Source organism: Haemaphysalis longicornis, unplaced genomic scaffold, assembly GCF_048455015.1.
Source record: "Haemaphysalis longicornis isolate Haplotype H1 unplaced genomic scaffold, Haemaphysalis longicornis Haplotype H1 scaffold_7, whole genome shotgun sequence".
NCBI lineage: Eukaryota > Metazoa > Arthropoda > Arachnida > Ixodida > Ixodidae > Haemaphysalis > Haemaphysalis longicornis.
This window is the reverse complement of record NW_027526422.1, coordinates 162,766,910-162,782,022: the sequence shown is the minus strand read 5'-3', so window position 1 is coordinate 162,782,022 and position 15,113 is coordinate 162,766,910. Positions and strand designations below refer to the sequence as shown.

The 15,113-nt window shown below is 43.7% G+C and overlaps 1 protein-coding gene across 2 annotated transcripts in view; it reads right to left on the bottom strand.

The window, feature by feature from the left end:
* Nucleotides 1–15,113, bottom strand: part of LOC144147178 (uncharacterized) — a 321,111-nt gene that overhangs the window by 284,547 nt on the left and 21,451 nt on the right. The window contains exon 5 of one of the 2 annotated variants that reach the window (XM_077679249.1): nucleotides 12,193–12,679. The exons of the other annotated variant lie outside the window; for it this stretch is intronic. Coding sequence (XP_077535375.1) covers nucleotides 12,543–12,679 — 137 coding nt within the window. The 3' untranslated portion in view covers nucleotides 12,193–12,542. Of the gene's footprint in view, nucleotides 1–12,192; nucleotides 12,680–15,113 lie in introns of those variants that run through there. 2 annotated transcript variants of the gene reach the window in all.

The following is a 15,113-nucleotide window of genomic DNA, read 5'->3' as shown; positions in this document are numbered from 1 at the left end:
TGACCATGTCATTTTTCTTGGCGTTCACCTTGATTCTAATCTCAAATATCGCAATCACTTCAATTATTTAAGACGAAAAACTGCATATGGCATTAAAGCCCTTATTAAGGCTCGTCAGTTTTTTCCACGTCACGCGCTTCTATCTTTGTATTTTGCATTTATTCACAGTCATTTGACATATGAAATTGTTGCGTGGGGTAGTACGTATATTTCTCACATTTTATACGTCCAACATGTACAGAACCAAGCCATCCACATAATCATAAATAGCTCCTTCTATTCCAGTGCTAGCACACTTCTTGCTCAAAATAACGTGTTGTCAGTTTGCAAATAATTCCAATATAACATTATTACTTTATTGTTCAAATTGCTGACTAATCAACTTCTTTTCCCCATTATTGAGTTAAGTTGTCTCACTAATACCAACCCAACCAGATTCACTGCAAACTACCAATTATTTGCTTCCTTCAGTTTCCGCAAATTATGGCAAAATGACTTCGCATTTTTCTGCTATTCCAAGCTGGAATAGTCTGCCGGATGCAATTAAGTCACTTTCTTCTTTATCGCCATTTAAAAAGCATCTTAAAGAATTTCTTTTGCAGTTTTGATTCGTTCACAGTAATTGTAGGAATGTGTAATTTTGTGTGTGCTTATCTTTCTTGTTGTTGTTGCATGGTTGTTTGTTCTTGTTTTATTTGAATATGTGTGTGTTTATATTGCTACTGGGATACAATTTCTTTTCTTCAGTGTCAGCTACATTCCAATTCACTTTGCTCAATTTTTTTTCACTTTTTTTAAACCTGCGCAATACTCGCCCTTTGAACTGCGTTAGTTTTTGTCCTCTCTTGGCCTAGATTCTTTAGAGATTTAGCTTAAATGCACTGTTTCATCTACTCGTTTTTCCTGCACATTCTGAATTGTTGTTTTGCTTTAAATTGTGATTTGACATACATATACAGTGTAGTGTGTCCAGTTTTTTCTATTTTCCTTTCGTTTCTTTCTTTTTTCTTTTTTTTCTTAGTTTCACCCTTTTTTCTTTTTTTCTTTTCTTCTCGTTCTTTTATTTTAATTTAGTCTGTCTGCTAATGTTGTGACATGAGTTCTTGGTTTGCATTGCTTTGTTGTTACTTTGGCTCTATAGGTGTAACTCTGAGACTTGTGATTATTTAAATTGTCTTTAGCTGCTTTAATTGTATTTTTTCTATGTAATTATATATCATATTGAGGGTCCTGGTGCAGTATCAACTATGGGACCCTCGTCTGGATATATCTTCACATGCAACCTTCCTCTTTTACAATAAACTTCTTCTTCTTCCTCTTCTTCTTCTTCTAAATTGACAATTTAAGCATCCTTGTGGCGCCAGCGGGAGTACGTAACCGATAGAGGGAAGGGTGCTAAGGAAGAGAGGGGCCATGGCCTGCATGGACCAGCAGCTTGGCCTGCAGTATAAATAAATTAAACGAAATGAAAAAAAAATGACTGAGGGGATTGAACTTTGTGAACGAAGACGGATTTGGAGAGCTTTGTCAAACAAGAGTGGTGAAGAGCAAAAGCAAATAACGCAAAAAATCCTGAAATGATGTCATTGCTGCTATTTCTTCCTTCTAGAGCACATGGCAACTTGCTGTATTTGCCCGCAATCGGGGACATTGAAAAGCTAAAGTGCTCGGTTCAAAAAATTCATAACGCTTTAAATTTGAAAACCAAAATCTGTAGAATAGTGGTTGCCGTGTGACGCCTGAACGTGATGTCGCGGGAGAATAGGAGGTGCACACCAGCCTCGCAGAACCCTGAACCTAGGGAGGCTGCGGCGTGTTCTGGTCTGCTTTCTGACCTAATTCACACACTAAGACGAACAATCAAAGGAAAAGAAACTGTCAGAACACGTTATGGCATAATAGAGGCCAGTCGAAGTAATCCGTGCCAAAAGACAAAGAAACCAAGCGAGGAAAAGGCGGCAGTACAGTGCATCACAAAATATACGTAGGTAATACCAGAGTCCGTCAATGCTTTTCTGGTCGTGAAACTTCGCCGTCACGCTATGGGAGAGCTTCGTACGCTGCTCAGGCAGGCCGCGCCGCGGCGCTGGCGTTGATCGGGGGGCAGCCGGCGAAGCGGTCGGAGGGGAGTACGGCGTGGAGCAGACGCTCCTTGCGGTGTTAGCAGTGCTCGTGGGGACTTCTAAAAAATCAAGCACAGATAGCAGTCGGCAGTTTTGAGCGTGCGTTCTGCCGCATACGGCTTCCCTGCAAGGGCTGCAATCCTGACGGCTTCGTTTTGTAGCCACAATTGAAGGCACAACTACCAACATTCCGTTTCTATCCGGAAAAGTGCCGCCAACACGTACGCAAGTTCTGCCGCGTACGGCTGAACGCGCGCTGCAGCGGCAGCGGCCCGATGCCCTCCGTAGGATACCTAGAACAGACCGCTGTACAGGGTGGAGACACCCTTTGAACGATCCCGTGCCGCCCCTATTGGGTCGATGTGCTCAACGCGCTGTTCTTTTCGTTTCCCACAAGACGCAGCAACGCGATACAGATACGATGGTTCAAACTTTGCTAGTAAACCGCTTTGTGGAGATACTTACGGTGCGGTTTTGTTACAATGACTTGCTGCGGCGGCGAGCGAGCTAACCAAAATGGCGGCGCAACGCATACGTGTCTCCACTCTGTACGGCGGACGCGCGTCAATGTAGGTACTCTAGCCCTCCGATCTGCGGCGGCGCCTCTCGCGGGAGCCTTTGTCCTCAAACAAAACTTGGCCGGGAGTTACCAGAAAAGCATTGACGGACTCTGGTAATACGTATCACCAGGATTCCTCCTTAAAAGCACGTAAACAGACTTGAGTGCCACAAGAAAACTTTGTACTGAAAAGCGAAGGATTTCGATGACGTAATACGAGCAGCAACTGTTCGGAATGTGGTGCGCTTACATACCCCGCTTTCTTTTTTTTTCAGCCGGAAGTAGTGACGTGGTTGCATTGTCTGCCACCGACTACAGAAACAGCTTCTTCGGACAAAAAATCTCCAAAAGGGTGATATAAACGAATGCATAAAAAACAAATTAACCTTATAGTGACATACAGATTAATAAAGTAGAAGTGCTATAAAATAATGAAGCTGTATTTGCTTGCCCCCAATACCCACTGGTGCGACAGTGGAGCTAGAGGACACATTGAAAGATGCGCCATGCCCTAGTCTCGCTCCTATCGAAGCGCGCTGCCCTGGAACGGTTATGTCACATCACTAATCAAAAAATTGCATTATTCGCATTTTTAAAGCATTTTAACCCCGCTTCAAAATATTATCAAGAGCTTATTATTATCACCACAGATCCGCCTTGCCTGAGTTTTGCTTAACCTAGGGCCTTCTGGCATAGGACTCAGAGTCGAGGATTTGCGCTATGAGGAAGCTGCAGGCTTCATTACTGCCAAAGTGTTTGTTGTAAGTTAACGGCAGTTCCGATTTTACTGTGTCAGTTGCCAATAGGGCTCGAAATTTAGACGTCCTTGGCACATCGACACATCTGATAGATGGTACCCGCAATTTATGTATACAGGCGGCAGGCAAACCGGTTGGCTGCTCAAAGTAAAAAAAAAAAAGATCGGGTTATTAAGTCATCGAACTGAACCTTCAGTTTTGAGCGTCTACTCGGTACTTCTTCAGAACTTATTCCTTTTTGTTACTGCCCTTTAGCGGACTACCTACTAGCCCTGCATGTCTTACCAGAAGTCACCTTTGGTCTTTTCTCCAGAATTTGTTCCAGAAAAAAACGCCCTGAACAGATTTCAGCCACTACTTTAACTGGAAATCAAAGAATCGTGGCCCTCCCACCACGCCCACTTTTAGTTCCGGCTTGATCAGTGGCCCACGTTTTATTTTTTTTAAGAAAATTCATCGTGCAAAAGACGCTACTGTGAACTTGACGTCGACAAGATAGCTTCTTTGGTAAGTTATCCAGCCGCTTTTTTTTTGGCTCAAATATCCGACGTTACCACCATAAAATCTACTCACCGTGTTACCTTTTTTCCTAATTTGATTTTTAAATATTCCAATAAGAAGAGTAGCTCGTTTGTAATAACTACCTGGAATTACGGAAACTTATGAAAAGCATTTAAATTCTATTGTTTCGCTAAAGGCTCGCTATTGTACCGAAACACTGGGAAAAAGTATTTAGGTGCGATGTGGTATTGCAAGATTTTAATGGGGTAATTACTTTACCCATAGCACTGAGAATGTCCTAGAATGTCTGGGCAGTACAAACACAGAAAACCGATGTCAGTACTTCACAAAATAGGTCACTGCTTAATTCTTTGATCGATGTTCGCAGCCGGCGACGACAGCTGCGGTCATGCGGGAAGACCTCACTGCAACGCTTCCAGAAATTGAAGTGATGTGCATGAACATGAAACTGCAATCGAGGTACGCCAGGTATGCGTCTTTTCATGTTTCTGCGAAGGCTGAGCAGTTTGATATGAATTATAAGGGATATATGTGGCCTGTGGGCTGCATCTTTCGGCCTTTCTGGGGTAAGCTGCGTGCTAAATAAAGGGTTGAGAACAAATACTTGAGTGATTCCTTCCTTTTTTAAAGAAAAGCTTTTTACCTCTACCCCCCAAGGGTTCTTTCGCGACCGTTGGTGTCACCAGAAAACTCCAGCGAAGAAATAAAAGAATTTACTGCCACCGCCAGGAATCGAACCTGGAATTAACAGACTAACAAAACGAGAGCCCGTTGTCTTACCGATTTAGCTACGAGCCCAAGCAAAGACCGGGAAGAGAGGTAGTGTACTCACCAAGCACATCTACGGGTGTACCCCCTGCGTTTTCGCTGAATGCCACGTGAAAGCGTCACGCGACCACTCACGCCCGTCTAGCGTCCCTGTGCGCACCTTGCTCATGTGCTAAGAGTTACAAAAATTAATTGAAGCTGACACGAATGCATGGCATATCAGTTCCAGTACACCAATGTGCTAAAGCCTGTGGCCTACAGGGGTCACGTAAACAATCACAGCTCCTTGTCGTCCGCCCTTACGCTAAACCAAGGAATACATTCAAATACTCCTTGATATGTAGCCCCTCCATATGTAGCCCCAGCAACAAGATCATAGGCCTACATATCGAGGCTAACACCAAGGGAGACATCTCCTTGCAACACCTCAAAAACAGCGTTAATCAAATCATACACATGATCAGGCGAGTTCCGCCAAGAAACGAGTCCTAAAGGAATTCGGTACCTTTCGATAAATTAAAGCTTTTGTCCTCTAAAAAGTCACTTACGTCCACCCCCTGTCTTCTTCTCGACAAGGAAGACATAGAGATCCTTTATATAATGATTAGAAAGGCGGTCGAGCAGGCCATTGTTCTTCTCATGAGTGCGGCCACACAGAGGCTGTTTCGCACGGCGCTCCACAACACGGTGGAAGAGCTGATAGAAGGCCATCTTTCTAATAAGAAGGGTCGACTCAGAACAGCGGTGGGTACCCGCATGCTTCACCAGATAGGCTGGGCAGCCCAGAATGTCACTCTGTATGACGTTCTCCCAGACTCTTGGTGGCTAAACCTAAAGATGCTCCCTTTGCCTAAACATATGAATGCCTCACATGACGAGGGTACCGAAAAGCATGGGCTCAAGCGCTAAACACCACCCTCGGTGGGGATCATGCAGTTATCTACACAGACGCCTCCAAACATCAAGGGCAGCAAAACGCCATCATCGTGGCTACCTCCAGAAGGAACCTCCATGCGTGTACCTCGCTTACGACCCAAGAAATGACGGCAGCAGAAGAGGCAGCCATCACCTTCGCTCTCGCTCAACCAGGGGTTAGGAGGGTAGTCACCGATTCCCAGCAAGCGTACTGGAATTACCAGTCAGGTTGGGTGATCTGACCTGCACTGCGCGTGCTAAAAATCACTCCCCAAACGGTTACATTCAGCTCATATGGACACCCCCTCACCCTTTAATGGAGGGCAACAAATACGCCCACCCAACAAGCCTGCGCTTTTACATCCCGTGCTATGGAGCTGCACGAGGACAGTCACACGGTTGTCACGTTCAGGAAGATAACCCAGCATTATCACCTTCTGAGACAGATCGTACCTTCGCCTTACCCTCACCTTCCCAGAGTACAACAAACGGTAGTTTGTTGTACTCTGGGAAGGTGAGGGTAAGGCTCATACAAACGAGGGTAAGGCTATGGCTCATACAAGGCTCATACATACCCTCATACATGGCTATGGCTCATACCCTCATACAAGGCTATGGCTCATACATACCCTCATACGAGGGTAAGGCTATGGCTCATACAAACCGGGCTCCTTTCCACAGCCTGCACGTCTTGATTTAATGTATCCGAATAGCTACGACGCTGAATGTAAATTTTGCTCAGAAGTAGGAACAGTCCGCCCCGTAATCGGTGTGTGCGACTTTAGCCCTGAGCATCCTCCTCTCTTTCCGTCAACTACCCAACAAGAGCAATGGGAGATGCTGCTGTCCAAGCCCTCTCTACCTACCCAGCTTCAGCAGGTGGACAGAACACAGGCCGCGCAGACTGCACATGGGCCCCACAGAAGAAGGAGTGCAGAAGAAGGGCCCCAGGGCTGAAATCTGGGCCGTTCGGAAATCTGAACAGAAGTATTTCTGGCTCCTCCTCCTTCTTCTCTGCCTCAAATCTCGTCGCCTGCGTCAGCGGCACAGAGACAGAGAAGTCAGATCGTCTAACACCGGGTTGGAGCTTACTTTAATTTTATAAAAAAGTTTCCACTTTTGTGCTACACCAATAAACTCAACAAAACACCGTTCATGCTTCATGCATTGATTTAACCTGACCAAGAATTTTTTTTTGAAGTAATAAATTGTGTGGTTAAGTGCATTTCACTTCTCTCTGGTGTTGCTATTTGTAGAGCGATGTAAGGGAATTTAAGTGACGTCGCATGGGTAATCGTTATGTGTGCCGTTTACAGCTTTGCTTTCCAACCACATTCGCGGGGTGGATTGGCGCGATTTTTTTTCTTACAAGCATGAACTGTTCCCTTTATTATCAAAATATACGTGGCATACGAACGCAGTTTTATCAGTTCTTGGAAAAACGTTTTAATTAATTAGATATTCTTTGCCCCACAGAGACGTGTTTCAGCCACAATTTTAATTCTACGGAGTACTTTCCGCAGGAGTAGAATGTGTTTAGGGCTCACGGTGAATATGACACGCTATCTGTCAAGTATGGGGCGGTGTCCTAATCGCTCTAAAAAAGGTGTTTCAAGCAAGGCATCGTCCGGATTTAGTTATAAAGAGAGCGTGTGGGTAGAAGTAAACACGACAGGTCAGATAAAACTTTTCACTGATACGTTTTACTATTATCCAAGATATTCTTCCGTCTTATTCAATGAGAAATTGACTGAACTTGGTAATACATTGAATAACCAAAACTGCCGCCTGGTGATTGCTGGAGACTTCAATATTCCCCAGATACAATGCAATCCCACTGAGACTTCATTGCAGAGCGGAGATGCAAAATGGACATCGCTGGTACAGTTCATGCACTCGCTAAATCTTACTCAACGCAACAACATGAAAAATCTAGCGGAATATACGTGATCTTGTATTGTTAAAGTTTTCTTTCAGCGAATATGTGACGAGTGCAGACCCACTCGTCCCGCCCGATGCATGGCATGTTTCCTTCTCTTGCACCTTTATAATTCATCATCCGCAGAGGAAGTATCCTAATTGTGAAACGTTTTTGTTTTCTAAAGGGGATTATTCCGGCCTGTTTATATACCTTATCATGATTGGTCACATGTTCTTAATTTCAGTAATCCAAACGAAGCTTTCCATGCCAATACAAGCGTTGTACATGGAGCGATTCGGTTATTTATACCCAAACATAAATGTTTTATTAGCAGCTTTTCTCCATGGGTTTCGCGTGAACTGAAACACTTGCTACGCAAGAAACTACAATATCACCGAACCCATAGGGTCACGCGAAGCGAATATTGGCATCAAATATTTCGGGGAATCGAAAAAGCTTCAAAGCGCACAAATATACGTGGACAAAGAGGAGGGACACACACACGCGCTTCGTGTGTCCCTCCTGTGTGTCCCCGTCTGTTTGTGCGCTTTGAAGTTTTTTCGATATCATGCACCAACTAGCCCAACTTGCGGTATTATTCCGGGAAGCCGGCTCTCTGGTAAAAGTAGCCTACAAGTATGATACAAAAGTACATTTACTTTCAATTGAATCTAATTTAAATCGTGAGCCACAACGGTCCTGGAGATATGTGTAAGCCATTTCAGCACCTCGAACGAGCATCACGTTAGCCCAGGATGGAATGGCGATGGGCAGACCTAAGGATGTGGCTAATTGCTATGCGGAATATTTTAATTCTGTCCTGTCTGCAAATGTCTTTCCTTTGAACTCGCATTGTATCTTTTTCCCTTTAAACAACAGCAGTAATGTGTTGCACACGTTTTCTTTTTCCGAGTGTGATAACGAAAGGGCGATATCAGCACTGAAACCAAAGTCCTCGCTGCCTTTCGATGGCATTCCTAGCTTCACACTAAATGATACAGCAGAGTAGTTGCGCCGCTTTTGACTCATATCTTCAACGTTTCTCTTTTGAACGTAATTTTGCCTGAGTTTGTAAAAAACGGCGTAATTATTTCTGTACATAAATCTGGCGATTCATGTGAGGTCGCTAAATACCAACCTATAACTTTTCAGAGCTCATTTGCTAACGTTTTTGAAATTTTCATGTTTCATCACCTATGGTTCTTTTTTTAAATGTCGTTCGGGAATATACAACATGGACTCTATAAAGGCCGAGCCATAGAAAATAATCCAATGACACTCTTTGAGTGCACAAGTCATCATAATGAGAATCGTGGTGCGCTTGATGCCGTGTTCTTTGACCTGTTTAAAACGTTTGAATTAGTAGACCACAAGACACTCGTTGAAAAGGTACGAGCGTATGGCGTGTGTAATCAACTTTGTACTTTCATTATGGATTATTTGTCTCGTATATGTACTTACGTGCGCGTTAACGGGGTGCTGTCCCAGCTTTTTATTTCTGCTTCTGGCGTTCTACAAGGCTCTATTTTGGCCCTATTTTGGTTAATGTATTTATTAACGGCATTACGTGCTGTGTCGAAACTTTCCGCACCCTTTTCTACGGAGATGATACCAAATTGTTTCGAGAAATTAGCACGCATGATTACTGCGTCCTACTTCAGTCTGACAGCCTAAATATAGTTAATTGGGATGCTGAAAATAAGCTATTGAATAATGGCAACAAAACTTATGTAATGTCTTTCGCTAGTAAAAGTGTTGCTGTGCTACATAATTACGCACTAATTGAAACAGTGGTCTTACGAATTCAAGAAAGTCGTGATCTTCGCGTTGTTGTAGATTAAGAACTCTAATTTCGTTTGTATGTTGATTCTCTTGTGATTTGTTGGGATTCTGTTGGCAATTGTGTCATGAATTACGAGACCATTTTCTAATCCTTTGCGTTTGTTTGATTATTCCTAACTATGGTAATTCGTTGTGTGCCTGTGGTTTGGAACAGGTTGGCCAAAACAAGTAGCTCTAAGCTTGAAAATGTACAAAGATGTTTTATAATTACTGTATACGACAGACATTTCGATCTCACAGTTTACTATCAGTATGAAAATATGTGGGAGAAATTTCAATTGGCTAAATTGTCTAAAACGAGGCTAGAGCAGATTTGTTTCTTTTTTTAAGTCCTTAAACAGCATCATTGATTGTTAAGACCTTACGTCATCAATTGAGATGAGAGTTCCGTGCAAGCCTTTCCGTGAATGTTTTTTTTTTCGAATCAGTTTTACTTGTTCTCCTATGCAAAGATTGTTTAGACTGTACAATGAACAGGCAAGTCACCTTGGTATTTTTTAACAATTTGCATTTGTTTAAGCTTGCTATGACTCAAGTGTACTAATTGAGTTTTTCTATCTTTCTCCTTCCATTTATTTTCCCTCGTTTCAGGCTACATGTTTAAATTGTTTGTGTTTCCTATAAATTTTGTGTTTCATCCTGTGCACCACTGCGTGAGGCCATTGCCTGTTGGTGGGCACACAGAAATAAAGGAGATAATGATGATGATGACGACGACGACGACGATGACGGTGATGCTGATGATGAAGACACAACAAGAAAACGAAAGTAATCGTGCTGAAAACATTCTTTGTTAGCTATTCATTACTTGGTCATTGTACCAAAACAAACCTAAACCTATGGAGTATTTTATTGCTCAGGAAAAGTGGGGCTCGTATGTCCCACTGTCCAGTTGGGTCACTTTGCTCAACTCAAATCCATCTGTCCCGCTTCCTAGTTGGCACAAATACTTCTGGAGAAATGGTTCGAATAAACTCCCACACAGGGGGTGTTGCCTGCATTCCATGTATAGTTAGCCTGGACTTCTTTTTTTGGTAGTTCAAAACTAGCGGCGGCACCACGGGGAGAAGCTCGGAATAATGGGCGCAGGGATAACTGTGAAGTTTTCTGTCTCGCAGGGATAACAGTGGCGATAACTGTCGACGTATCCCATTGAAGTTCCTTCAGTGAAGATGCTTCTCCAGCTGTGATAAGTCCCTTGTTAAATTTACACAAAAAAACCATCGGTATGGCATGCACAGACCCCGCTCTGTCGCGAAATCGTTTCCTATATCTGCACGCGCTCGAAATCACAAAATATAGCTTCATTGTTTGTGAGTAGATACTCTCGCTCAAGGAAGACAATATTTGCTCAATAGAAGTTTTTTTGCTGTGAAGTAGCTCAAAAAAACGCAAAAAATTAAGATATAGACACAAAAAACCATAAGATTGTGATTGTCAAAGTTAAGAGAATACATGTGGAATGTTCTGGTATAGTCGCTAGGTGCATTAAATGATGCGTACGTAATGGTGCGAGATTTGTCAGGGAGTAACAGTTGCGAGATCGTGAAATAGAAAGTTGGATGTCTGTGTCCCGCTGTCCATCAAAGGAATAAGCATGGGGCTCAGTCTCAAAAATGCTGCCACTTACTAAGTACGTTTTGAACAGTCTACTTATCTCTACACAGCAGATCTCCACCTAGCAATGTCCCAAAGCTCTGTGCTTAGTAAAAATACAGATAACCCATGAGCCCATGCTTAGCCAACGTGTAGGTTGCAGCATTTTTAGGTTAATCTCACTCAGGTTTCACGGATGCACCCATCTGAGCTGTCGCGTTGCTGCATTCAAGTTACCGCGAACCACCTCTCCCGCCATCTGTGAACGCACAGCGGAAAGACTGCGGGATGGAGGGGGGCGTGGCACGTTTTGTAAAGGCTAGATAAGCGCAGTGGTGCTGGATAGCAAGGGGAGTCGCCGGCCGCCAGTGCCGCCAGCCAGTAGAGAAAAGCAACCACCAGGCACCTCAAAGAGCGCGCACGGCAGCTAGCGGTCAGCCGTCCGTCCTGTCGTGCCGTAAGCCTCTGGACATTGAAGTGCTTTGTTTATGTGCTTTGGTAATTCTATCTTCTGTGTCCTTTATATTTCGTTTCCACTGCTTCCGTAACACCCATTATTCCTCTCGCAATGTTCTGTGCTGTAATGTTTTGATGAGGCTGTTGCCGGAACTCCCCTAGGTCGGCAGGACTACCTGCAAGATTAAAACGTTTACCTGTGGCAAGTCACAGCCTAAATGTGGCGTCTCGCAGGCAGCGCTTTGTGTGCTCACAAAAGGCGTTTCTAAATGTCTTATCTGTATAGCCTGAGGATCTAGCAAGGGCCGGAAATTTCAACTCTTGAGGTTTGTGCACTTCAGTTTGAAACTTATCAGCAGGACACCCCGTTAGTATGAAGACTAGGTGTTAACGGTGTCGCCAAGTGCAGGAGGCATTTTCAGCTTTTCACTGAATTTAAAAGCTGAATTCCAAATATTATAAACTCCGTGTGTTGTGAAAAGGCTGGAAACCCATCAGCAACGGTAACGCCGCGGTTTCGAGCGGCACTGAAAATGTTGTGCCATTCTCCTCAACTTTCCTTCCCAGGGAAGGCGAAAGATTAGTTTGGTGACTTGGTATCAGATGCGCAGCCCCTTACAGTTACCATGACAGCGAGAAGCTGACAAACGCAGGTATAATTCAATACATCAGCGGTAAAGTGCAGTCTCCACACAGTTACCAAAACGCAGAAAGAACTGACTGCGGCCAATATCTGCTACATTTTATTTTATTAGCAAGTGCATGTCTTGTCCGTGCTTGAGAAGATGGAGAGAGTATATGCAAAGAATACAAAAAGCACTGCGGAATTGCTATGAGTAGGCAACTCCGAATCAATAATTTCTGTACGTTATGGGCACATATTAAGGCTCGCCAAACACATGCTGTCTCATATACTGTTTTCATTAGTACATCCTAAAGAAACACAGTTGTATTCCAGTTTCCTAATTATGCTGAAATGAAATAACAAGCGGGTTAATACAGCAGTCAATTAGTCACAAATGCCCTATTCATTTCGGAAGCCGGCAATTCATGTTGTGGGAAAGAATTTAGTCATTCGCATCTTAGATGACCGCGAAGTCGTCTTCGCAGAGGTCGGCGGCTTGCAGTGGCACAGCGAACCCGCAAATGTCTCCGAAGTGCTCAAGGCAGTGTTCCGGCACCAAGTCTTGGACCTCCATCGACACCCACAGAGTGCACTCTGCGTATAGCGTAATTCACGTGATATAACTATTCTTTGCGACTAGGCATAGCTATCACTGTGATCACATGCTATCTCGCGCAGTCGCGTCGTTGCAAATTAACCCACTATTCCGCCTCTTTTTCGTTTGCAGAAGAAACGCTTGTGCTGCGCCTTGGGGAACGACGACATTAGTATTTGCGTCAGCCTCCTTTTAAAATTTACCACCAGAGCTAGTTAGCGATAACTGACAGGTTCCAATCAGAATTTTTTTTCCCAAGGGCGCAAAATGTTTTATACTGACTACAGTAATGCCCTATCGAATCAGGACAAGTTCCCATTGTTCTTGGACACAAGGAGACAGACATGTAGTGATAGGTGCATGGTTACCCACACTCTACGACAGGTAAACAACAAAAATACCACCTTTTTCCTATAAATGTACCCACTGTGACAACCTTTCACCTGCTGTCTGCGCAGATAAGCTTCAAACAACTATACGAAAATCTATATCCTTGTCGTTACCCTTTGTGAAGTCTGACAGTGGCATTTTCGAAGCACTACACTGGAAAGGTGGTGCAGCAAGATAGCGCGGCAAGTAAACTATCAAAAACGACACCTGTAACAAAGCCATCAAAGAAGCACATAAATACAATACGTGATGACCTACATTCGAGGAGCATATACTCCAGTTTTAACAGTAAAACAACGTCAAACGTTGGTCAAGAAACTGCCTTTTTTTCAATATTTTATGGGTCCCTGTATATGTGCCTCTCTGGCACTTCCTTGCGTTTTTTTATTTTTGTTTACTTACCGCAGAGCCAAATATGCAAACTTCTTCTCAAGGAGTGCGAAGTCATATTCATTTAGTTCAGCTACAAAACCGGCAGAAAAAACTTCTAAAGCACAGTGGTACTTCATTTCCAGAAAATAAGCAGCCAACTTGGAATCCCACGGGAACATTCAAGCAGAGGTTGCCTGGAAGCAGATTTTCTAGAAAAGCTTCTAAGAAAAAGTGCCGTTTGCCTAGTTATAGTGACTCATAAGTGTCTGTTTATTCATTAGCCTTAAACTTACAGCAAGTACTATTCCAGATTCAGTGGAAAAAACAGCGAAGACAGGAAAAATGTAGGAAAGGCGGCAAAACTATAACTTTCCTTAGTTGCAAAATATTAAGGAGGAAATAAGAAAACTCCATAGGAAAAAAAAACTACACAGAGTTAAGAGTAACTCGCGCAGTGTTCGCGGCTCTTGCTTTAGTTGTGTTAGTTTAAACAAGATGACTTTTTGCGTTTAGATACGTCAGCTCAAACAAAACAATTAAAAACTTGGCCGTTCTTCATTCTTTGAGCACTCACAGGCACAATGCCGGAATTCATCGTATCAGTTTTCTATTCCACCACTTTTCGTATTTTTGTTGTGGTCAGATTGGACTTTTTTTGCTTACTAACAGCGCATTCTCTGCAACGGGTGCTTTTGGTACTGGAAGGTTAATTCCTTCAACTAAAAGAAACGAATTAAATTATTTCAAAAGCATTGGTTCATCAAGCTGCCAACCGAAATGGTTGATTAGGCGTAGACTAAACAAGGAGAAAAAAAATCGCATGATGATTACGATACTCCATGTTCCGGAGTTTGTGCTCAGCACGAACTGCAGTCTCCTCTGTCAGGGCGCACACCTGGTGTGTCTCAGGAAGACATTGCGTGAGCAGCTACCGCACGGCGGCGCGGTAGCTGCTCACGCAACCTTGCCGTTATCTCGAACCGCTTCACTGCCGCGGAGCATGTTGTTGAAAATTGTGTTTGAACCTCCCGCACAAATCTGAGGTGGTTCGGATGAGCCACAAACAGGGGAGGCTGCGACCCATGGCGAAAGTGTGAGAGGGAGCTAGTAAAACATTCTGTGCTGACACTCTGAGAGAGAACGCCTAAGCAGCGTGGCCGCCCTCCCGCTCACACTTTGGCAGGTCTCCGCTCCCCCGCTTTCCGCCTTTTGTACTGGCTCGTCGCTCGCGCGGTTACGGGGATGCCTCCGCAGCGGTTAAACCCGTGTACCGGGCGCCTAAGCGCGGCGCTCTAAAGGGGATATAAAGTATGTCCTTCGCACACCTTTTAGTGATGAGTATTATGACATTGCCAAAACTTTTATTGAAGAAATTCCTTACGTACCGCGTATTCAGTAACTTACCGGTGGAATTGTTTTAGCGTTATCTCTTGCTGGCAAGGAAAAAAGTGGTGACCTCGTTTACCTCAACGTCTGTGCATTGTAATCGTCCAAATTTGAAGAATAACACTGTCTGTGCAACGTTTCTTTCGGAAATATGCTTATTATACTGTTTTCTTTTTTTATCAATGCTTATTCTCCAGGTACAAAGCTAGTTGTCCGCATGAAATATCAAAGAATTGACAGTAGTACCATAAACAGCCATTCACACGACTAATGGAAGATGGAAAG